The sequence below is a fragment of the Oncorhynchus nerka genome, unplaced genomic scaffold (genome assembly GCF_034236695.1).
Source record: "Oncorhynchus nerka isolate Pitt River unplaced genomic scaffold, Oner_Uvic_2.0 unplaced_scaffold_7___fragment_8___debris, whole genome shotgun sequence".
Classification (NCBI taxonomy): Eukaryota; Metazoa; Chordata; class Actinopteri; order Salmoniformes; family Salmonidae; genus Oncorhynchus; species Oncorhynchus nerka.
Window position 1 is genome coordinate 196740 of NW_027040329.1, and position 19987 is coordinate 216726.

The 19987-nt window shown below is 42.1% G+C and overlaps 1 protein-coding gene across 7 annotated transcripts in view; it reads left to right on the plus strand.

The window, feature by feature from the left end:
* Nucleotides 1-443: 443 nt before the first annotated feature.
* Nucleotides 444-19987, plus strand: part of LOC115113364 (regulator of microtubule dynamics protein 2-like) — a 51552-nt gene continuing 32008 nt past the window's right edge. For 2 of the 7 annotated variants that reach the window (XM_065016507.1, XM_065016513.1), the window contains exons 1-2: nt 445-1823; nt 2913-3391. In XM_065016507.1, coding sequence (XP_064872579.1) covers nt 2922-3391 — 470 coding nt within the window. In that variant the 5' untranslated portion in view covers nt 445-1823; nt 2913-2921. Of the gene's footprint in view, nt 1829-2035; nt 2781-2912; nt 3392-19987 lie in introns of those variants that run through there. The other 5 variants (XM_065016509.1, XM_065016512.1, XM_065016508.1 and 2 more) reach the window with 5 other exon arrangements.

A 19987-nucleotide genomic window follows, 5' to 3' on the forward strand; every position in this document is an offset into this window, starting at 1 on the left:
CAACTCCTCTGTAAAGTACAAAATCACAACAGGGGACATGACGCAATGACAACATCTACTGTAGCTTAGCGGGCATTCACAAATCAACAGATTAAAAGTTCATAAATCTTAACATATTTTCATGGGACATTTTTCAGTAACTCTTCCACATGAATACAGTGCACAGGGAGAAGGAAGTGTGTGACATTAAAAAGGGCACTTACAACAACAAAAGGAATGCACAGTAATATCAGGCATGTGAACTATTCAGATTTGGTGTAATTATACAACATGAAATGCAAGACATGTTACACAGGGTTAATTGATAGGGCAATTTTTCACAAAGTGTAATGAATTCATACTACAAAATTGTAGGCTGATAATACACAGCCAATACTGTAGGTGGCATCATTCACTTGTAACATTTGTTTGCCGACCGCCATAATACCAACAAATACGAAGAAGAACTTGTCTAAAGATAGGAAGCGTGATGAAGTGGATTATGAACACAATGGCGGTAGAATCAAGGAGAATTGGAGTATTGTCCAAAATAATCGAAAATGGAGTAAAGTAGTGTACAGTGATGAGAGGACCCATCATATCTAGTAGGAGTACAGTTTGTTAATGAATGAGCAACTGAGCAGAGTACCAATCTTGAAGAAACCATTTGTTATCCAAACTGGCGGAGAGAGTGCTGGGTAAAGTGAAGGCTGTGAGGATCACGAGAGGTGACCCTGTTTATATTTTTTTGTGCTTCCGCGGATCAGAAGGAACGTGCGTTGTGTCTGAACCGATTTGATCTGTTTAAAGTGTCGTGTGTCTCTTTGGAACAGGGCACCCCTCAAGGGGGTTATATTTGGCGTCTTGTGGTCGATTTTGAAGAGATGAAAAATATTCCTGGGGTGATTTGAAGCACGTCGGATGAATCGTGTGGTGATTGGTGAAAAAGTGAGGAGTCTATGTTTGTTTTAAAAATGGAGTCTCTCCCTACTCAAGTGCAGTTAGGGTATAACTACAGAGTCGGAGCATTTATCCCAAGACCAATGCAGTTTGATCACTGTGAAGCTTTTGGTCATGTATCAAGTGTTTGCAGATGAGAGAAGCCGAGATGTCCAAGTTGTGGAAAAAACCATAAGTGTTATAAAAGTAATGAATATGGGACATGTTGCAATTGTGGTGGGAACCATGAAGCCACGTCTTTTGAATGCTCCACAATTGTGAACGAGAATGAGGTGGCCAATGTCAGGGCTGTGTAGAGCATTTCATATGCAGCAGCTGTGAAAAGGGTTGAGGGTTTGAATGGTGCACCAGAAGAGTCCGTGGTGGTGGATAGGCCTGCACTGCAGGCTGCAGGGGTTGCCTTTCACCAGCAGGATCCTGACATTTTAAAGGTTAAGAAGGTGGACTTTTTGGCCTTTATTGCTATGGTAATTAATGGCACTGCCAAGGTGGAGAGAAGGTCCAGGAAGATCAAATTCATTGTGGATGCACCTCAGAGCGGTTCCTGGGGCTGAAAGACTTCTCTGCAAATATTTACATGGAATATTGGCGCAAGCCGTACCACCTTCTCAGGTCTTAGAGCCTGAGAAGGGACACATGTTGAATTGAAAGAAGGAAAAAGTGGAAGTTTTGTTTGTTTTGGCAATGTACAATTATATTAGGGTGGATTAAATTTCACTATTACTTATGGATTTATTATTTAATTGTATTTTTTTGGGGGGTTCAAACCGTCCAGTTGGTGGCGGCAATACACCTTTTTGGGTGTAGTCTGCCATAAAACCCACAAGAAGAAGAAGAACTTCTCAAACCGGAGATAGAGAAGAAAGACTGATCGCTTCTCCGCAGTAAGGTCACTGACAGACACAATTTCAAACTTTTTGGAGATAAAAATATATAGAATTGTTTGATTTATATTATTTAATAGGTTAATGAAAGTAACAGATTTTTATGTTTAGTTAGCAATTTTATCTGTGTGCTTATAGCCAGCAGACACCACATAGTTAACACCCATGTCTGGCACTAACGTTAGTTGGCAAGCTAGGTGACTGTGTCCATGCCATGGCATGCCGTTTTCTTTAACATTATTCTGGCTCGCGAATTGACTAGATAAACTAGCTTGACTAGCTAGCGAGCTAATCCTGTTAACGTTAACCCTTTGCGCAAACATAGCTAGCTAGTCTAACATTGAGGTGAATGCGAGGACATTACAGGAGAGTGACTTATTTCTCCCCAGGAGGTCGTTGCCAGCTGTAGCTTGACAGCTAGCTACTAGCTAGCTAAGAAGGTCACTTTCTCAAACTCATCTTTGCTGTCACTGTATGGTTGCTGGGTTGCAGAAGTGTCGTGTCTTACTAGTTACAGTAGCTACATTTTTATATCCCAAACTAGCTTGCTTGACCTTTCAAGTGAGGCACTCCACATTTTGACAGCTAGCTGACCAGTCCAATTACAATACTGCCCTGAACAATGACCTGTCTGTTGATTTAACAGTGACCTTAATTGGCTTTAGGGCAATTTATCCGTAGGTCTCACCCCAGTGTTAGTAGAAACAGTTAAGAGCTTAGACAAATACCCTAAATTGTATTATTTTAGAGGCACAGAGATTATACCTGCTCGTCTGACAGAAGCTATCAAATCAATTTGGATACAGACTAGTAGAATGGAATTAGGTTATAATGGAGGTGAGGATTGGGTTAGACCAATACATCACAGGTAAAAGACTACAAGAGCTGAGGGCTGGCTAACTCCGCTCCTTGCTCAGTCAACTCTGCTGTACCCAGATCTTGGACCTTTGCTGATATGTATGTTAACCTAATTTCTCTGTGCCGAATATTCAAGTAGCCTAAAGGATTCTTAAAATCAGAAGTTGTTCCTGCACAACAAAACAAATTCATTATTCATGTGTCTTTCTCATTTCTCCCCTTTCTCTCCAGGCCGGCAGGATGGCCCTGTCAGACAACAAGGCTCTGGTCCTGGGTGTGTTGGCTGGAGGGGCTGGCCTCAGCCTGGGCACTGTGGTGTTGTACAACAGTAGGAGGGCCGTGCCAACGAGTGGACATGGTGTGCACAGTAAGCTGTACCTCCGCAGTAATGACCAGCGGGTGACTGGAGCCAGTATGGTGGTCAGGGAAATGCCGGGTCAGGCTGAGGTTCTAGATCGTCTCGCAGCGCTGATCCAGTGTGTGTCAGAGCTGAAGGATGAGGTGCGGGCCCTAAAGAGTGCCATCCCAAAGCTGCTGGATCACGTCAGGGATGAGCTGAGAGGACGCAGCGGCCGGGCTGAGGGGACTGTGGCTCGCGTAAGGGCAGGCCCTCCAAACCGAACTACACCCACACGTAGGAGGAAAGTTGCAGGGGGAGTGGCCAGAGCTGGAGGCCAAAGCTCTGAGGAGGAGGCTGAGAGTGAAGGAGGGTGAGTCCCATCTCTCGCTCTCTCTGGGATATTCACATGTTTGGTTGAGATACAGGGGGAAAATCCACCCATCAGTATGATTTCATTAAAAAAATAAGGCACTGTTCATAGTATTTTACATGCCTTTATTTCTATGCTAGTGCTGAGCGATTAGTGCTTTGAGATCGTTTCGGGTCGATTACATCACGGATATCGGATTTGATTGAATAATCATAATTTATTCACATTAATAAAATATTTGTTTTATTTGATTTGATTTAATTCCAAGTCATCTCATCTCTATAGAGCTGCTGCCTAAGGTCTCCCGAGTGGCGCAGTGGTCTAAGGCACTGCATCGCAGTGCTAGCTGTACCACTAGAGATTCTAGGTTCGAGTCCAGGCTCTATTGCAGCCAGCCACGACCGGGGGCGGCGCACAATTGCCCAGCGTCGTCCGGGTTAGGGGAGGGTTTCGCCGGCACTAGTGACTCCTGTGGCGGGCCGGGTGCAGTGCAATGGTGTATGGTGTTTCCTCTGACACATTGGCACGACTGGCTTCCGGGTTAAGTGGGCATTGTGTCAAGAAGCAGTGCGGCTTGGTTGAGTTGTGTTTCGGAGGATGCACGGCTCCTGACGTTCACCTCTCCCAAGTCTGTACGGGAGTTGCAGTTGCAATTTAATGGAATTCAAATAATTGAACCGTGTCGGTCAATTAGTTGTTTAAAAAAAGAAAAACAACAGACATTTCGGTTAATGACATTTCGGTTACTGTTTTATGTTCAATGGCTCAAGCTCCTTTTACATCTGAAATAAGGCTACTGATGGGACTTTTGATAAACGCAGGAAATCGTCAATCAAAATAAACGCTCTGCCACAGCGACTGTTATTTTTGCGAAGACTATTTGATTGAGTTCAGACATACAAGGTTTCTATTACAGGTCGACCGATTAGTTGGAATGGCCGATTTTAATTAGGGCCGATTTCAAGTTTTCATAACAATGGGTTTGGGCACCAAACAATGTTTGGACACCGATTGTGGGCGGTTACATTGCACTCCACGAGGAGACTGCGTGGCAGGCTGACTACCTGTTACACGAGTGCAGCAAGGAGCCAAAGTAAGTTGCTAGCTAACATTAAACCTATCTTATAAAAAACATTAAATCTTAACAATAACTAGTTGACTACACATGGTTGATGATATTACTAGTGTATCTAGCTTGTCCTGCGTTGCATATAATCAATGTGGTGCCTGTTAATTTCTCATCGAATCACAGTCTACTTTGCCAAACCGGTGACTTTAACAAGTGCATTTGCGAAAACAGCATTCGTGAAAAAAGCACTGTCGTTGCACCAATGTGTACCTAACCATAAACAATCAGTGCCGTTCTTAAAATCAATACACAAGTATATATTTTTAAACCTGCATATTTGGTTAATATTGCCTGCGAACATGAATTTCTTTTAATTAGGAAAATTGTGTCACTTCTCTTGCGTTCCGTGCAAGCAGAGTCGGTATATGCAGCAGTTTGGGCCGCCTGGCTCGTTGCGAACTGTGTGAAGACCATTTCTTCCTAACAAGACCGTAATTAATTTGCCAGAATTATACGTAATTATGGAATAACATTGAAGGTTGTGCAATGTAACAGCAATATTTAGACTTAGGGATGCCACCCGTTAGTTAAAATACTGAAAGGTTCCTTATTTCACTGAAACAATAAACGTTTTGTTTTTTCGAAATGATAGTTTCCGGATTTGACCATATTAATGACCTAAGGCTCGTATTTCTGTGTGTTATTATGTTATAATTAAGTCTATGATTTGATAGAGCAGTCTGACTGAGCGGTGGTAGGCAGCAGCAGGCTCGTAAGCATTCATTCAAACAGCACTTTCCTGCATTTGCCAGTAGCTCTTCGCTGTGCTTCAAGCATTACGCTGTTTATGACTTCAAGCCTATCAACTCCCGAGATTAGGCTGGTGTAACCGATGTGAAATGGCTAGCTTGTTAGCGGGGTGCGCGCTAATGGCGTTTTCAATTGGTGACGTCACTCGCTCTGAGGCCTTGAAGTAGTTGTTCCCCTTGCTATACAAGGGCCGCGGCTTTTGTGGAGCGATGGTAATGATGCTTTGAGGGTGGCTGTTGTCGATGTGTCCCTGGTTCGAACCCAGGTAGGGGTGAGTAGAGGGACGGAAGCTATACTGTTCCACTGGCAATACTATAGTGCAGTGGTTCTTAACCTGGGTTCGGTGACTCCGTCTCAGGGGTTCGGCGGAGGTCAAGACACACATCCGACTCATATGATTCGTGATGACACGCCCCGCCCCGCTTAGCCATCATTGGCTGCAGGTGATCACGCTACATCGCTTGGCCTATCTGTGCTGCAGGGAATTTGGTGCGCTCAGTAGTCGACTTGTGACTGTCGTGATGGTACGTCTTGTGATTTCTTTCTTAATATTTTAATCCCTTCATACTTACTATGTCGAGCAAAAAAAGAAAGTGGTTGGACGAATATGTACAATATGGATTCACATGTATAACGGAACGTGATGGGAGTCAGCGTCCTAACTGCATGATTTGCAATGCCAAGTTGAGCAATTCTAGTCTAGCACCGGCAAAACTAAGAGAACACTTCCTTAAGCTGCATGGAGATGGAAAATACAAGAACACAACGCTCGCTGAATTCAAGGTGAAGAGAGCCAGATTCGATGAAAAGGCTACTCTGCCTGTTCTCGGCTTTGTACCCATCAACAAACCGATCCTCACAGCATCGTACGAAGTTGCTTACCTGATCGCAAAGCAGGGCAAACCACACACCATTGGTGAAACACTCATAAAACCAGCTGTGTTGAAGATGGCGAATATCATGCTGGGAAAAGAGGCTGAAGTTAAGTTATCCCAAATTCCTCTTCCAAATGACACCATCAGCGACAGAATAGAGGACATGAGCAAAGACATCTTGGCTCAAGTAGTTGCAGATCTGATTTCAAGCCCGACAAAATTCAGCCTTCAACTCAACAAGACCACAGACGTTTCCAATCTAAGCCAGCTTGCTGTATTCGTGCGCTATGTGAAAGATGACGTGATAAAGGAAGATTTCTTTTAAATTTTGTAAGCCTCTTACAACAACAACTAAGGCAGCCAATGTGAACTTGTGGATGACTTCTTCAAAGACAAACAATCTTTCGTGGGATATGGTTTCTGCAGTTTGTTCGGACGGAACTTCAGTCATGCTGGGAAGAAAGTCTGGTTTTTGTGCGCTAGTGAAAGCCGATGCACCACACATCATTGTTACGCATTGTATTCTGCACAGGCATGCGTTGGCAACAAAAACCTTGCCTCCAAAACTGGCAGAAGTATTAAAAATTGTAGTGGAATGCGTGAACAATGTAAGAACTAGTGCTCTGAGGTACCGCATCTGCAGTGAGCTGTGTAAAGAAATGGGCTCTGAATTCGAGGTACTTCTGTACCATTCTAACGTTCGGTGGTTATCCCGGGGACAGGTGCTGAATTGTGTTTTTGCCGTGCGTGTGGAGTTAGCCCTGTTTTTGCAAGAGCACCAACATTGTCATGCAGATTGCTTCAAATTCTGAGTTCATTCTCATTTTAGTGTACATGGCTGATATCTTCTCAGCTCTCAATCATCTCAATCAAAAGATGCAGGGCGGTGGAGTCAACATCATCGAAGCGGAGGAAAACCTGAAGGCTTTTCAAAAAAAGATACCGTTATTGGAAACAACGAACAGAGAACGATAACTTTGCAAACGTTCCCCTGCTGGATGACTGTGTAAGTAAGATCGAAGATGTATCTGGAATCGGAGACATTTTTGTACCCGCGGAACTGAAGCAAGCAATTGCCACGCAGTTAGATGAGCTTGCAAAGTCTCTCGACGTATACTTCCCTACAAGAGAGTCATATCCAGCATGGGTGAGACAGCCGTTCACGTTTAGTGTTGAGACAACAGATGTCAATGATGAATACCTCGATGAAATCATTGAAATTCAGCAGAGCCAGGTTCAACAGCAACTCTTCAGAACAACAACGCTTTCAACGTTTTGGTGTCTACAAATGGTAACGTACCCTGTTATTGCTAAGAAAGCTATGGAGATTTTCATACCGTTTGCTACAACATATCTTTGCGAGCAATCCTTTTCGAGGATGCTGGACATAAAACGAAGAAAAGGAACAGACTTTGTTGTGAAAATGACATGAGTGGCACTTGCCAAGGTGAAGCCGCGCAATTCTGTACTGGTCTTTGAAAGGCAACAGCAGAAGTCACACTGATTTGCAGTAAATATTCATTATTTTGTTTTTGTGTGAAAAATCATGTTTTGATGATTTTGTTCTTTGAACACAGTGATGTTGATGCACGGTTCATTTTGTGCATCAGTAAAATATATACCTATGTTTTGAATTTGAAAAAATCTAATTTTATTTTTCCAATTAAGAAGGGTTCGGTGAATGTGCATATGACACTGGTGGGGTTCAGTAACTCCAAGGTTAAGAACCACTGCTATAGTGCCTGTAAGAACATCCAATAGTCAAATGTATATGAAATACAAATGGTATAGCGAGAAATAGTCATAATTCCTATAATAACTACAACCCAAAACATCTTACCTGGGAATATTGAAGACTCATGGTAAAAGGAACCACCAGCTTTCATATGTTCTCATGTTCTAAGCAAGGAACTTAAACGTTAGCTTTTTTACATGGCACATATTGCACTTTTACTTACTTCTCCAACACTTTGTTTTTGCATTATTGAAACCAAATTTAATGTTTCATTATTTATTTGAGACTATAATTACCCAATATGACTCGGTCTTCATCATGTGATATAGTATATGATCTATTTTTGTATTACACTTCCATTCTATTAGCTTTAAAGTAGACCATCTGATTATTATATAAAGTTAAATAAGTGTTCATTCAGTATTGTTGTAATTGTCATTATTATTAATATAATATAAATCAGCCGATTTAATCGGTATAGGCTTTTGTTGATCCTTCAATAATCTGTATCGGCGTTGAAAAATCATAATTGGCCGACCTCTAGTTTGTATGTGAACTATTTCTAGGATGCGTACTTTTTAAGTTTTTCCGAAACTCACTTCACTTGCGTGTAAGAGGGAGTCTTGCGCTACTGGAGCCGGCACATAGGCGGATCAAATGCACTGATTTTATAAGCTGTTACATGTACTAATAATTTTAAGATTGCTCAGGAAACCAGGTGTTTTACCCTTGTTAGAGAGAAGGTGGGCTATCAAGGGCGGATCACACTCTTTTGGTCCTGACCCGCTATTGAATCCTACTGGGGAGAAATAATGGGTTTTGAAACATTAATTTAAACAAACATTAATTTCTCTGTATTTAGGTGAAATACTTACACAATAGAGACGAGTACCTGTTGAAGGTCCTACTTGCAGCCAGCCATCTTCCGACAGGAACACAGAACCTAACAGGTTGTGGTGGGAGCAAGAAGCCAGCACATATTAGCAGTGAGTGAGCAGATCCGGTCAGCTTAAAAAGACCGTCAAATACTGCTTAATCAAACTGAATCATTAGCTCATCATGAATCATTAGTTTAGCTCCAGATTTATCTCCTGGCAGAGCTCTGGCAGCAGTCGCCTGGAGCAATTCTTGATGTAACAACATAACAAGCAGGCCAGCAGCCAGCCAGAGTACTCTGGGTAGTTAATCATTGTTGTTTTGGTGTCTTAGTTCAGTCTGTCTGTGGCTGTGCCTCGCACTTCCTCGTTTAGACTTTGAGGGCCTAGGCACTGTTACTCAGGCCATCATTTACTACAGGGTGTATGGTTCAGACTGGTGGAACCGGTCCATACTTTAGTTATATAGTTTGGTGTGATAGGAACCAAAATAATAATCAGATGGTCTACTTTAAAGCTAATAGAATGGAAGTGTAATACAAAAAATAGATCATATACTATATCACATGATGAAGACCAAGTCATATTGGGTAATTTCTGTTACCTTTTGTAATCAATGGAGTTTATCCTCGTCCCTGTTGAAGAGGCAAACTAGTGTTGTCATGATACCAGAATTTTGACTCCGATACCACATTGATACCTTGGCATAAAAAGGTGCATTAGCCAAAGTCACAGAATGGCACTTGATCCAGACAGGTCTTGAGTTCAAATATCATTACATTTAAGTTTTTTTAATGTATGTATTAATTAGTCAGTTATAGAATCATACAATCAATTTGACTTTGGTCAACAACAAAATAATAACCTCTAACTACGTAACATGATAATCATTTATTTGAATGATACATTTCTAATCTATTGATAAACTGGGTAAATCAAGATGTCGCCTAGGCCTATTTGCAATAAAGTTATTGCATTGAGTTATTGGGCTTGTTTTTGCTGATTTCATGGAGCTACAGATGAAAAACAAGCTGTTTTCGTTCCTGTTGGGACTTATTTTATTGTACTGATCAACAACATTTGCATAGAAGTATTCGCATCTTTTTATAATTCTCTTTTATCACTAGAATCGCCGTAGGACAAAAGTTCCCAGGACATTTCCATACACACAAATATTATTTCTCTAATTTTGTGCACAAATTAGTTTCTCTGTTAATGAGCATTTCTCCTTTGCCAAGATAATCTATCCACCTGACAGGTGTGGCATATTAAACAGCATGATTATTAAACAGCATGATTATTACACAGGTGCACCTTGTGCTGGGAACAATGAAAGACCACTCTAAAATGTGCAGTTTTGTCACAACACCATGCCACAGATGTCTGAAGTTTTGAGGGAGCATGCAATTGGCATGCTGACTGCAGGAATGACCACCAGAGTTGTTGCCAAAAATGTGATGTTTATTTCACTACCATAAGCTGCCAATGTTGTTTTTAGAGAATTTTGCAGTACGTCCAATGTGCCTCACAACCACAGACCACATGTAACTGTGCCAGCCAAAGACCTCAACATTCGGCTTCTTCACCTGCGGGATCGTCTGAGATCAGCCACCTGGACAGCTGATGAAATTGTGGGTTTGCACAACTGAAACATTTCTGCACAAACCGTCTCCGGGAAGCATTGACATTAGAGGTCGACCGATTATGATTTTTCGACACCGATACGATTATTGGAGGACCAAAAAAAGCCGATGCCGATTTTTATATATACAGTGGGGAGAACAAGTATTTGATACACTGCCGATTTTGCAGGTTTTCCTACTTACAAAGCATGTAGAGGCATGTCATTTTTATCAAAGGTACACTTCAACTGTGAGAGACGGAATCTAAAACAAAAATCCAGAAAATCACATTGTATGATTTTTAAGTAATTAATTTGCATTTTATTGCATGACATAAGTATTTGATACATCAGAAAAGCAGAACTTAATATTTGGTACAGAAACCTGTTTGCAATTACAGAGATCATACGTTTCCTGTAGTTCTTGACCAGGATTGCACACACTGCAGCAGGGATTTTGGCCCACTTCTCCATACAGACCTTCAGGTTTCGGGGATGTCGCTGGGCAATATGGACTTTCAGCTCCCTCCAAAGATTTTCTATTGGGTTCAGGTCTGGAGACCCTAAGTCTAAATATTGCTGTTACATTGCACAACCATCAATGTTATGTTATAATTATGTACAATTCTGGCAAATTAATTACAGTCTTTGTTAGGAAGAAATGGTCTTCACACAGTTCGCAACGAGCCAGGCGGCCCAAACTGCTGCATATACCCTGACTCTGCTTGCACGGAACGCATGAGAAGTGACACAATTTCCCTAGTTAAAAGAAATTCATGTTAGCAGGTAATATTAACTAAATATGCAGGTTTAAAAATATATACTTGTGTTTTGATTTTAAGAATGGCATTGATGTTTATGGTTAGGTACACATTGGTGCTACAACAGTGCTTTTTTTTTCGCAAATGTGCTGGTTAAATCATCACCCGTTTGGCGAAGTAGGCTGTGATTCGATGAGAAATTAACAGGCACCGCATCGATTATATGCAACGCAGGACAAGCTAGAAAAACTAGTAATATCATCAACCATGTGTTGTTAACTAGTGATTATGTTAAGATAGTTTACTGCTAGCTAGAAACTTACCTTGGCTCCTTTCTGCACTCGCATAACAGGTAGTCAGCCTGCCACGCAGTCTCCTCGTGGAGTGCAATGTAATCGGCCATAATCAGTGTCCAAAAATGCCGATGACCGATTTTGTTATGAACACTTGAAATCGGCCCAAATATTTCGGCCATGCCGACTAATCGGTTGACATAGCTAGTTTTCTTCTTAGGCTTAATTGTCATTGTCTGGAGATAAATCTAGAAAAATGTGCAATGAATTGATAAATAATGTAATGATTGTTTAGAGGCATGGGTGCATAACGTGTGGCCCAGAGAGACACTTGTATTTTAGGCCATGTCATTTTGGGATTATTCAGTAGCAGAAGGACAGGGTAAAAGGGGCCTGGTAAGAACAATGTCTTTGGTTGTTATCCTTGATCTTGTCTTAAAGAAATGCTGGAGCATCACCCAAGTAAAGCACATTAGAGCAGTGTAACCTATCTCTTTTGAACTTTAAAAAAAGTTATTTTAGCACAATACAGCCACACAGTAACTAGAAATACATTATTCCTGTGAAGATGCCCATACTACTCTTTCCGATGCTGTCGGCCCTAATTTTTTATTATTGCCCTTTTTCAGTCTTGTGTTGTGAAACCTACAATTGGCTTTTTCTGGTGTGTTTGCAAAGATATATGCAGATCGTGACCAGTGTTGAGGTATTGCAGATTGTGCTTGGTCTTGCAAAAACACGAAGTGCCTATTACTGGGAACAGACTGTACTCTGTGCTGCACAGACGTGTGACAAGGAAGGAGGCTTAATTATTTAGCAGGTTAAGGAGTGCATTTGCTCAGTTTAGACATTCGCAAGGAGGAAAGCTCAAACAGTTTGCACCAATCAGTCATCTGTGAAAACAGCTTCCTTGAACTTAACACCTCAACTGAGCAGGCCCATCAATCTCCCAGTCTGTATGCCTAGCTGTCAAAGGCCTCGTTTTAAAGCATTATGTCGGATGCATTTTGTCTCCCTCTCTTGCATTCGGAACTTCACGAAATGCACTGATTTACACGATACAGTCCATTCAGAAAGTATTCAGACCCCTTTCATTTTTATTATTCCTTATTCTAAAATGGATTAAACATGTTTTTTCCCTTCTCAACCTACACACAATAACCCATAATGACAACAAAAAGTTTTTTAGAAATGTATGCAAATTTATAAAAAAATAAAAAACATACCTTATTTACATAACTATTCAGACCCTTTCCTATGAGACTTGAAAATGAGCTCAGGTGCGTCCTGTTTCCATTGATCATCCTTGAGATGTTTCTACAACTTGATTGGAGTCCACCTGTCGTACAGTCAATTGATTGGACATGATTTGGAAAGGCACCTCTATATAAACGGTCCCACAGTTGACTGTGCATGTCAGAGACATTATTTGGAAAGGCACACACCTGTCTATATAATGTGCCACAGTTGACTGCATGTCAGAGCAAAAACCAAGTCATGAGGATGAAGGTATTGTCTGTAGAGCTCAGAGACAGGATTGTGTTGAGGCACAGATCTGTGGATGGGTACCAAAAAAACATTTTTATTTATTTAAGGCAAGTCTGTTAAGAATAATTTATTATTTTACAATGACGGCCTACCCCGGCCAAACCCTAACCTGGACGAAGCTGGGCCAATTGTGCATTGCCCTGACTCCCAATCACGGCAGTTGTGATACAGCCTGGAATCGAACCAGGGCCTGTAGTGAAGCCTCTAGCACTAAGATGCAGTGCCTCAGACTGCTGCGCCACTCGGGAGCCCTGCAGCATTGAAGGTCCCCAAGAACACTGGCCTCCATCATTCTTAAATGGAAGAAGTTTGAAACCACCAAGACTCTTCCTAGAGCTGGCCCCCCAGCCAAACGAGGGAGAAGGGCCTTGGTCAGGGAGGTGACCAAGAACCCAATGGTCATTCTGACAGAGTTCCAGAGTTCCTCTGTGTAGATGGGAGAACCTTCCAGAAAGACAGCCATCTCTGCAGCACTCCACCAATCAGGCCTTTTAATGGTAGAGTGGCCAGAAGGAAGCCACTCCTGAGTAAAAGAGACATGACAGCTCGCTTGGAGTTTTCCAAAGGGCCCCTAAAGGACTCTGACCATGAGAAACAAGATTCTCTGGTCTGATGAAACCAAGATTGAGCTCTTTGTCTTGAATGCCAAGCGGCACATCTGAAGGAAACCTGGAACCATCCCTACGCTGAAGCATGGTGGTGGCAGCATCATGCTGTGGGGGTGTTTTTCAGCGGCAGGAACTGGGAGACTAGTCAGGATTGATGGAAAGATGAACCAAGGCCCCCAAACTAAATCAATCCCTGAGAGGCCTATCACTACCAGTGATGCGTTCTCTATGAGCTGAGCTTAATGCTCCATAGATCAGAGGATGTTGGGAGTTTAAACTCTTCATGTTGGTTTTGACGCTTTACCGTGGTGACCACTGCTGCTTAAGCTCCCTTGGAACACTCCAACCTGGATTCTCCATCTGCATGTTAAATGTACAATCCCTCTCACTGAGAGAATGTTGTCTGTGTGTAGAACTAGCATTAGATCTTAAGACTTTAATATGGCATTTACAAACCCATTCATTTGGTGCCAAGGTTAAAGTAGCACTACATCAAAGTACAGGGCAACTATTTGTATCATGTTTAGTCCTGTACACTAATTAGTGTGTGCTCTACACACAGTGCAGTTAAAACATTGCACCCAAAAGGATAGGTGATGATTGGCCTTAAAGGTGTTAAGCACTGTCATTGTCATCAAAGCAGCTGGAGGGAATTTCTTTCATCCTTCATCTCTATTAAGCTTTTGAAAATATGCTCCGCGACAACATTACTGGAACGCTCTATGTATTCAGGGAGAGTAGCAATCCACAGAGCCAGTGCTGGACATGTCCCATTGGCCCTTTTGAAGTTTTCAGCAGCCACATGTTGTATTACAGTAAGAAATGCTAACCCAAATCTGAGCCTTCAAGACAAGTGTAAAATGGTGTACGTAGTGTACTTTTTTTTTCTCTCTCAGAATGTTCATCATCCTTCTCAACCTTTTATAAGGCACCTGCTGCCACTGTAGTAGGCCTCCACTCTCCCTTTCGCCTTGTCCCCTAACTAGACCTGAATCATACTGGTACGGAACACAGTCAAGTTAAAGATGGCCATGTGTGTTTTTGTTTAGTGTTGAAACAGCACCGCGGGCCCTGTGATGATTGTTCCCCATCTGTAATTTTTTTATTTTATTTAACCTTTATTTAACTAGGCAAGTCAGTTAAGAACAAATTCTTATTTTCAATGACGGCCTAGGAACAGTGGGTTAACTGCCTGTTCAGGGGCAGAACGACAGATTTGTCAGCTCGGGGGTTTGAACTTGCAACTTTCTGGTTACTAGTCCAACGCTCTAACCACTAGGCTACGCTGCCGCCCCAAATGGAGGAAGCACAAACACACAAATATATCCTGGTAGGTATGATGACCATATTACCGCCACACTGGTGGTCACTAGTCATGACTGCAGTCAAATTCCATGTGACCATTTAGTCACAGTAATTAGGCTTCTCCAAGCTGTAATGGTCATTAGTAACCTACCAAACTTGCTAGCTGCCTTGTACTCGGCACTCTATTGTCCCTCTAATCACTCTGACATCAATGCAAATTTGATTAAAAACCTAATCAAACACTTAAATGTTTTATAGGCAATGCAATTGTGTGAGAGAACCAAGTGATGGACTCTTATGACTGAAAAGAGCTTCTGGAGAACAGAACAGCGATTTACTTGCCTCGAACTGGACCAATATTTTTGAGTCCGACGTGAAAGATGTACTGCTTCCCAGAGAACAGGTCCAAATCCCTGTCATTCACGTGAAGAAAATACTGAGGTTGGGGTGCCTTGTGAGGAGTCGTAGGCAAGTGAGTGAATCACCATCACCACCACCATCACTTCTATCTGCCAACATGCAATCACTGGAAAACAAACTGAATGATCTACGGTTGAGACTATCCTACCAACGAGACATTAAAAACTGTAATATCTTTTGTTTCACGGAGTCATGGCTGAATGACGAAATGGGTAGTATAGAGATGGCTGAGTTTTCCGTGCATCGACAGGACAGCAGCTACGTCTGGTAAGGCGAGGGGTGGGGGTGTGTTTATTTTGTCAAAAACACCTGGTGCGCGATGTCTAATATTAAAGAAGTCTCAAAGTATTGCTCGCCTGTGGTAGAGTACCTCATGATGAGCTGTAGACCACATTATCAACCCAAAAGTTTTAATCTATATTATTTGTAGCCGTCTATTTACCACCACACACCGATTCTGGCACTAAGACCGCACTCGGAGCTGTATAAGGCCATAAGCAAACAAGAAAACGCTCCAGAAGCAGCGCTCCTAGTGGCCAGAGACTTTAATGCAGGCAAACTTAAATCCGTTTTACCTCATTTCTACCAGCATGTCACGTGCAACCAGAGGAAAAGAACTCTAGACCACCTTTACTCCACACACAGAGATGCATACAAAACTCGCCCTCCCCATTTGGCAAGTCTGACTAGAATTCTATAATCCTGATTCTGCTTACAAGCAAAAACTAAAGCAGGAAGTACCAGTGACTCGCTCAATACGGAAGTGGTCAGATGACGTGGATGCTACGCTACAGGATGTGTTGCTAGCACAGATTGGAATGTGTTCTGGGATTCATCCAATGGTATTGAGTAGTATACCACCTCAGTCATCGGCTTCATCAATAAGTGCATCGACATTGTCCCCACGGTGACCGTGCGTACATATCCCAACCAGATGCCAGGGATTACAGGCAGCATCTGCACCGAGCTAAAGGCTAGAGCTGCCGCTTTCAAGGAGCGAGACACTAATCCGGACACTTAAGAAATCCCGCTATGTCTTCAGACGAACCATCAAACAGGCCAGTGGTGTAAAAATACTTTAAAGTACTACTTAAGTCGTTCTTTTGGGGCATCTGTACTTTACTATTTATATCATTGACTACTTATCGTTTTACTTCACTACATTCCTTAAGAAAATATTGTACCTTTGTTTTACTCCATACATTTTCCTTGACATCCAAAAGTACTTGTTACATTTTTAATGCTTAGCAGGACAGGAGAATAGTCAAATTCACATACTTATGAACCAAAAATCCCTGGTCATCCTTACTGCCTCTGATCTCGCGGACTCACTAAACACACATGCTTTGTTTGTAAACGATGTTGGAGTGTGCCCCTGGCTCTCTGTAAATTAAAATAATAATAATATATATTGTGCCACCTGGTTTGCCTAATATATAAGGAGTTTATAATGATTTATACTTTTACTTTTGATACTTAAATATATTTTAAACCAAATACTTTTAGACTTTTACTCAAGTAGAATTTTACTGGGTGACTTTTAATTGTCATTTTCTATTAAGGCATCTTTTACTCAATTATGACAGTGGGTACTTTTTCCACCACTGAAACAAGCAAAGCGTCAATACAGGCCTAAGATTTGAAGCCTACTACACCAGCTTTGACACTCGTTGGATGTGGTAGGGCTTGCAAACTATTACGGACTACAAAGGGAAACCCTGCTATGAGCCTCCCAGTGACGCGAGCCTACACTGAAGCATGCATGAGAGCACCAGCTGTTCCGGATGACTGTGTCATCATGCTTTCCTTACCCGGTGTGAGCAAGACCTTTTTTTAAAAGGTCAGTGTTCACTTGGCCACGGGGCCAGACGGATTACCAGGACGTGTAAGAGCATGCGCGGACCAACTGGCAAGTGTATTCACTGACATTTTCAACCTCTCCCTGACCAAGTCTTTAAAACCTACATGTTTCAAGCAGACCACCAGCATTATGGCCACACAAAGGGAGTGCTGCCGGGAAATCCAAGGCATTATCCAGTGCTTGTAAAATTGTGAATGAGAGACTGATGTGTGCAGCCTGAGCAAAAAACAAAGCAGAGCTCTGCTTTGCATGCCTTTCATGCAACTTTTTTTCCAAATCATTAGTTGCATCATGCAGCCTTAGGATGTATTAAAAGTCAAAACATGAAGCCCAATGTTTGTATTACAACTAAAGTTGCATAAATAACTCTAAATTAAGCGTAATAGGGGACACTTTATTTTAAGCGCTCAACACAGAATAGCCGCATGCATGTGCACTCCATCATCCTTTTGAGAAAAAATCCTCTCTATTCTATTCAGCTATGTTCAGTTTTATTCATCATACTATAAAACAATACCACAGAATTCTAAGCAAATCTTGTCTGCTAAGTGAACTAGTGTAGCCCACAGCCTTATAGCATAGCCAAATCAGGGCTTAACTTAATGACAACTCTGAGTATGCTATTCTGTTCTTCTGAAATAGATGATATGAAGTAAATGTAGTCTTTCTATAGACCGGTCTAAAATAATGGATTTATTGTGATGGTGTGGCTATATTAAATGGATTTTGAGTTTTTTAAATGTAGATTGTTCCAAAGGTCTGCATCAGTGGCTTGTAGGCTATGCGTAGAAGCCAGGAGATGCTAAATGTGTTTTGTTTATTAACGGTCAATTACCGTGAGGCCGGCAGTTATTTGCTTGACAATCACCGGCTGACAATTTCATGGCCTCCACAGCCCTACATCCTGGGCTTTTTTTCTGTCTCGACTCTAGTTATTCAATGGCCGTGGAATGGTGTGACAGGAATGCATTCAGCGCTCAGCATTGCTGCCTCTCACCATCTTTCATTGAGTAAACAAGCGCAGAGAGGGAAAGAGAGGACTGCATGAACGAAAGAACAAAGGAATGACTGGACAAGTGAATGAATCGGCAAAGGAATGCATGATGGAGAGCATGCAACTGGGGAGGTCTCCGCTAGGGATCTGGATAAATACTGTGATTCACTCAATGTACAAGTACATTGTGTGCAAGCGCAAAAAAGAAATACACCACAATTTGGAGAATGACCATCGCAGCTCACACAAGCAAGTCCATTCATAATTTTAAGTCTTGTTGTATTGGCCGATGTAACTAAAAAATATTTTAAAAAATAAAAAATGGGTTCCGCACTAGCCTACAGGTTTGGAGCTTACTCCAAGGTCACTGTGCAGAGAGGGGTTTAGGATCCTGGGTTTGTTTCAGCAGGAGGGAGGGGTGAGTTTGGAGCAGGGGTTGGTGTGTGTGACAGTCTGTGTGTGGCACGGAGGGAGAAAACTAGCCAAACTGACTCGCTCTAGTTAGAACTTATGGCAGCAACCCGTTTTTCTATCATTCCATCTGGTAGCCTGTCCTCACTGCATCATCGTTGTAGCGAAAGAAGCTAGCCAGCTAAGTTAGCCTCAATTAGCCTTGCGACTTTAGCTAGCTGGCTATTTTGCTGTGCTCCCCAACAACTCCATTCATATGAAACAGCCTACCGGTTGGTTGATCATTGTAGCCAACTCCTTGTTTAGCCTTAATTCTTTAATTTGAATTCCTTTTTGCTTTGATAAGAAATCCCCCACTTCATTGCTACACATGGAGCCTCTGGCTGTAGCCACTTTGATTGGCCGACAGCAACAATAAGCACCATGTCTTTTTTGCCCTTTTTTTTATGGGGCACACTCATAAAAACAGTCATGTTTTGAATGTAATGGTCCATCGTTGTAGGCTATATAGCAATGTCACATAGATACTTTTATTTCAATTTATACCAAGCCTTTTAATTGTCAAAATAGGCCTATATTTTTTTTGTGAAAATAGAATTCCAACATTGGCTTGCCAGGTTCTTACAACGTCATTGAATTTTGCTGCCTGCCCTGCAGAGAAGCAGTGTTGCAGTTTTCCTGCAAACACATACTTTTGTCTCAAAGGCACTGATTTAAGTAATCAGCTATTCGGGCCTGAGGGTGGGGTGAGAGGGATCTAAGATGGGGCCTCCAGTTGTGGGCCCAAGATGCACCTGTCAGTAGCCCACTCCAACACACCTCCCCTTACCCAGAACCATCGCTCCCAGACCAAAACTTTCCCAGAACCACAGATGTAAATGAGAACCTTACAAATTCTTATAAACGGACAGTGTTTTTTAATTGAATTGGTTAATGAACACGTAGGAACAAAATTCCTTTAACAATTACCTGACACGCAGCTGTTGCCGGACCTTAATGGAGGCCTTTCATGTTTGAACTTTTTCACTTTCAGTCCTCCATGTCTTTTTATTTCTACCTGACTGTCAGCTTTTTCCCTTCCCCTACTCAAGTGTTAGCTGTGGGTGTAAGTACATACTTAGCTACAGTAATGGAAAGGGGACCTTTTTCGAAGGCTGTAAAAGCAGTGCTAATGCGGGCACATTGTTTGCCTCACAATGATCGAGACAAGTGTCCGACACTGAGTGCCATGACAGAGACCAGTCTCCCTGTGTTTGGCACGGGAAACCCTTCAAATGTCTGTGTCAAAGACTTTTTAACTGCTAGGCACAAAATTAGGTGACCCACTTGTGTAAACAAACATGTCGCTGTTTGCGTGTAAATATGCAGTGAATGTTAATCCGTTATTGAAAGCGTCTGGCAGAGAGGGGG